General features: G+C 33.6%; 1 protein-coding gene across 1 annotated transcript in view; it reads right to left on the bottom strand.

Annotated features, from left to right (window-relative positions):
• Positions 1–2033, bottom strand: part of LOC113818045 (uncharacterized) — a 4286-nt gene extending 2253 nt beyond the window's left edge. Inside the window, exons 1-2 of the mRNA XM_027370172.2 lie at positions 1549–2033; positions 1–77 (exon numbers count right to left, since the gene is read on the bottom strand). The exon at positions 1–77 is cut by the window's left edge and continues 68 nt beyond it. Coding sequence (XP_027225973.2) covers positions 1–77; positions 1549–2023 — 552 coding nt within the window. The 5' untranslated portion in view covers positions 2024–2033. The remainder of the gene's footprint in view (positions 78–1548) is intronic.
• Between the last annotated feature and the right edge of the window lie 467 nt (positions 2034–2500).

Below are 2500 nucleotides of genomic sequence, written 5' to 3'. Positions count from 1 at the left end.
CAGCAGGAACTCAGCCTCCGTGTAAGGCGCCAGCTCATCCAGTCCCTGCCTCTGGAGTAAGAACCATGTCCCTAGCCCTGGAAAAAGGGTTGTCTATCTAATGACCGTTATGAGGGATCAATTTAATGGAAATGTATATCGGTAGTATTAGGGTTGTTGTTGTTATTGGTATTATTATCATGGTTATTAAGGTTTGTTTACTCGCTAATGACCTGTATGAGGGATCAATTTAATGGAAATGTATATCGGAAGTATTAGGGTTGTTATTGTTGTTATTGGTATTATTATCATGGTTATTAAGGTTTGTTTACTCGCTAATGACCTTTATGAGGGATCAATTTAATGGAAATGTATATCGGTAGTATTAGGGTTGTTGTTGTTATTGGTATTATTATCATGGTTATTATTACAACTGTTGTTGTTTTTATTATCTTGTTATTTTTACTTTTAGTTTGATTTTGTGTCTTGTTGCTATTTTTATTATTATTAATATCACATTATTATTATCATTATCATCATTATTATTATTAGTTTTGTTGTTATTATTATCATCATTATTACTATGACTGTTATATTATCATTACTATTATCATAACTATCATTACTGCCATTGTTACTCTTATCATTATTACTACTATTATATTATTATCACCATTATCGCTACCATTGCCATTATTATCATCATCATTATCCTTATCATTATTATCATTACTAGTATGAGCATCAGTTATTGATAAACATCATTTTCATCATAGTCATTAATGTCATCATTATCATTATTTGTTATTATTATTATTATTATTATCATTATTATTATTATTGTTGTTGATATTATCATTATCATTATTTTTACTATTGTCACCACCACCACTACTAATACTAATACTATTATTCCTATTATCATTATTATTATATCATTATTATTACTGCTATTATCATTATCATCATCATTGCTATTACTAATACTAGTTTCATTATTATAATTACTATCATTAGTATCATTATCATTGTGACTGCCATAACAATTATAACTGCTATTGTATTACAATTACTTTCATTAATATCATTATAAAAAAAATGAAAGAAAGAAAAAAGAAAAGGAAAAGAAAGAAAGAAAGAAAACTAAAATGAGAAAAAGAGAAAAAGAAATAAATGAAATAAAAGAAAAATGAAAGAGAAATAGAACAAAAGAAATAAAGAAAAAGAAAAGAGAAAAAAGTAAGAGAAAAAGAAAAACGAAAGAAAGAAAGAAAAAGAAAGAAAGAAAGAAAGAAAAAAACAGAAAAATGAAAGAGAGAAATATAATAAAAGAAAGAAAGAAAAAGAAAATAAGTAAGAGAAAAAGAATGAAAGAAAATAAGTAAGAAAAAGAAGGAAAGAAAATAAATAAGAGAAAAGGAAAAATGAAAGCGAAATAGAAAAAAAAGAAAGAAAGAAAAAGAAAATAAGTAAGATAAAAAAATAAAAGACAGTAAAAGAAAATAAGTAAGAGAAAAAGAACAGAAAGAAAAACAAGGAAAACCAAAACAGAGACTGCAGCAACCTCACCCATCACAACGACATCGGGGACGACCTCCTGCTCCAGCCACTCCTCGACCTTGGTGACCCTCATGCGATAGGTCGGACCCGGGGGGGCGGTGAAGGAGGCGTAAGGAGCCCACACCAAGGTCACCCTCAAGTCGTAAGGCTCGAGGGCGGGGTCCGAGTCGTGCAAAGGGAACATGGAGAAGGTAAAGTTCGGGGAGGCTAGCCAGGTCTTGTTTTCCCTGAATATTCCTTGGTCAAAGGGGTTTTCGGCGTCTGTGATCCTCTTCTTCTTCTCCTCCTCCTCTTCGTCTTTCTCCTCCGTTTTCTCTTCCTTCTCCTTCTTCTCTTCTTTCTTCTCTTCTCCCTCTCTCTCCTTCTTCTCCTCTTCCTCTCTCTCCTTCTTCTCATCTTCCTCTCTCTGCTTCTTCTCCATGTTTTCCCTCTTCTCCTTTTCCTCCTCCTTCTTCTCCTTCTGATTCTTCTCCTCCTTCCCCATATTCTCCCTCTTCTCCTTTTCCTCCTCCTTCTCCTCCTTCTCTTCCTTCTTCTCCCTCTTCTCCCTCTTCTCTTTCTTCTCCTTCTTCTCCCTCTTCTCATCTTCCCCTTTCCCCTCCTTCTCCTCCTTCCCCTTCTTCTCCTTCTTTCCCTTCTTCAGGCGTCCAACGATATCGTAGGACGGAGGACGGTAGCGGTTGTCGTTGACGAAGGTGAGAAAGCAGTCACGAGACACCTGCAATGTTGGAGAATCACGAAGGAGGTGGACTTCCTGTCGCTGCCGTGGGGTTCTGGATTGTGTGTGCATTTATATACATGTATACATGTATATATGTATATGTATACACACACACACACACACACTCACACACACACACACACACACACACAGATATATATATATATATATATATATATATATATATATATATATATATATATATATATATATATATATATATATATATATATATATATA

This window comes from Penaeus vannamei, chromosome 23, assembly GCF_042767895.1.
Source record: "Penaeus vannamei isolate JL-2024 chromosome 23, ASM4276789v1, whole genome shotgun sequence".
In the NCBI taxonomy this organism is placed as follows: Eukaryota; Metazoa; Arthropoda; class Malacostraca; order Decapoda; family Penaeidae; genus Penaeus; species Penaeus vannamei.
This window is presented reverse-complemented; position numbering and strand designations above follow the sequence as displayed.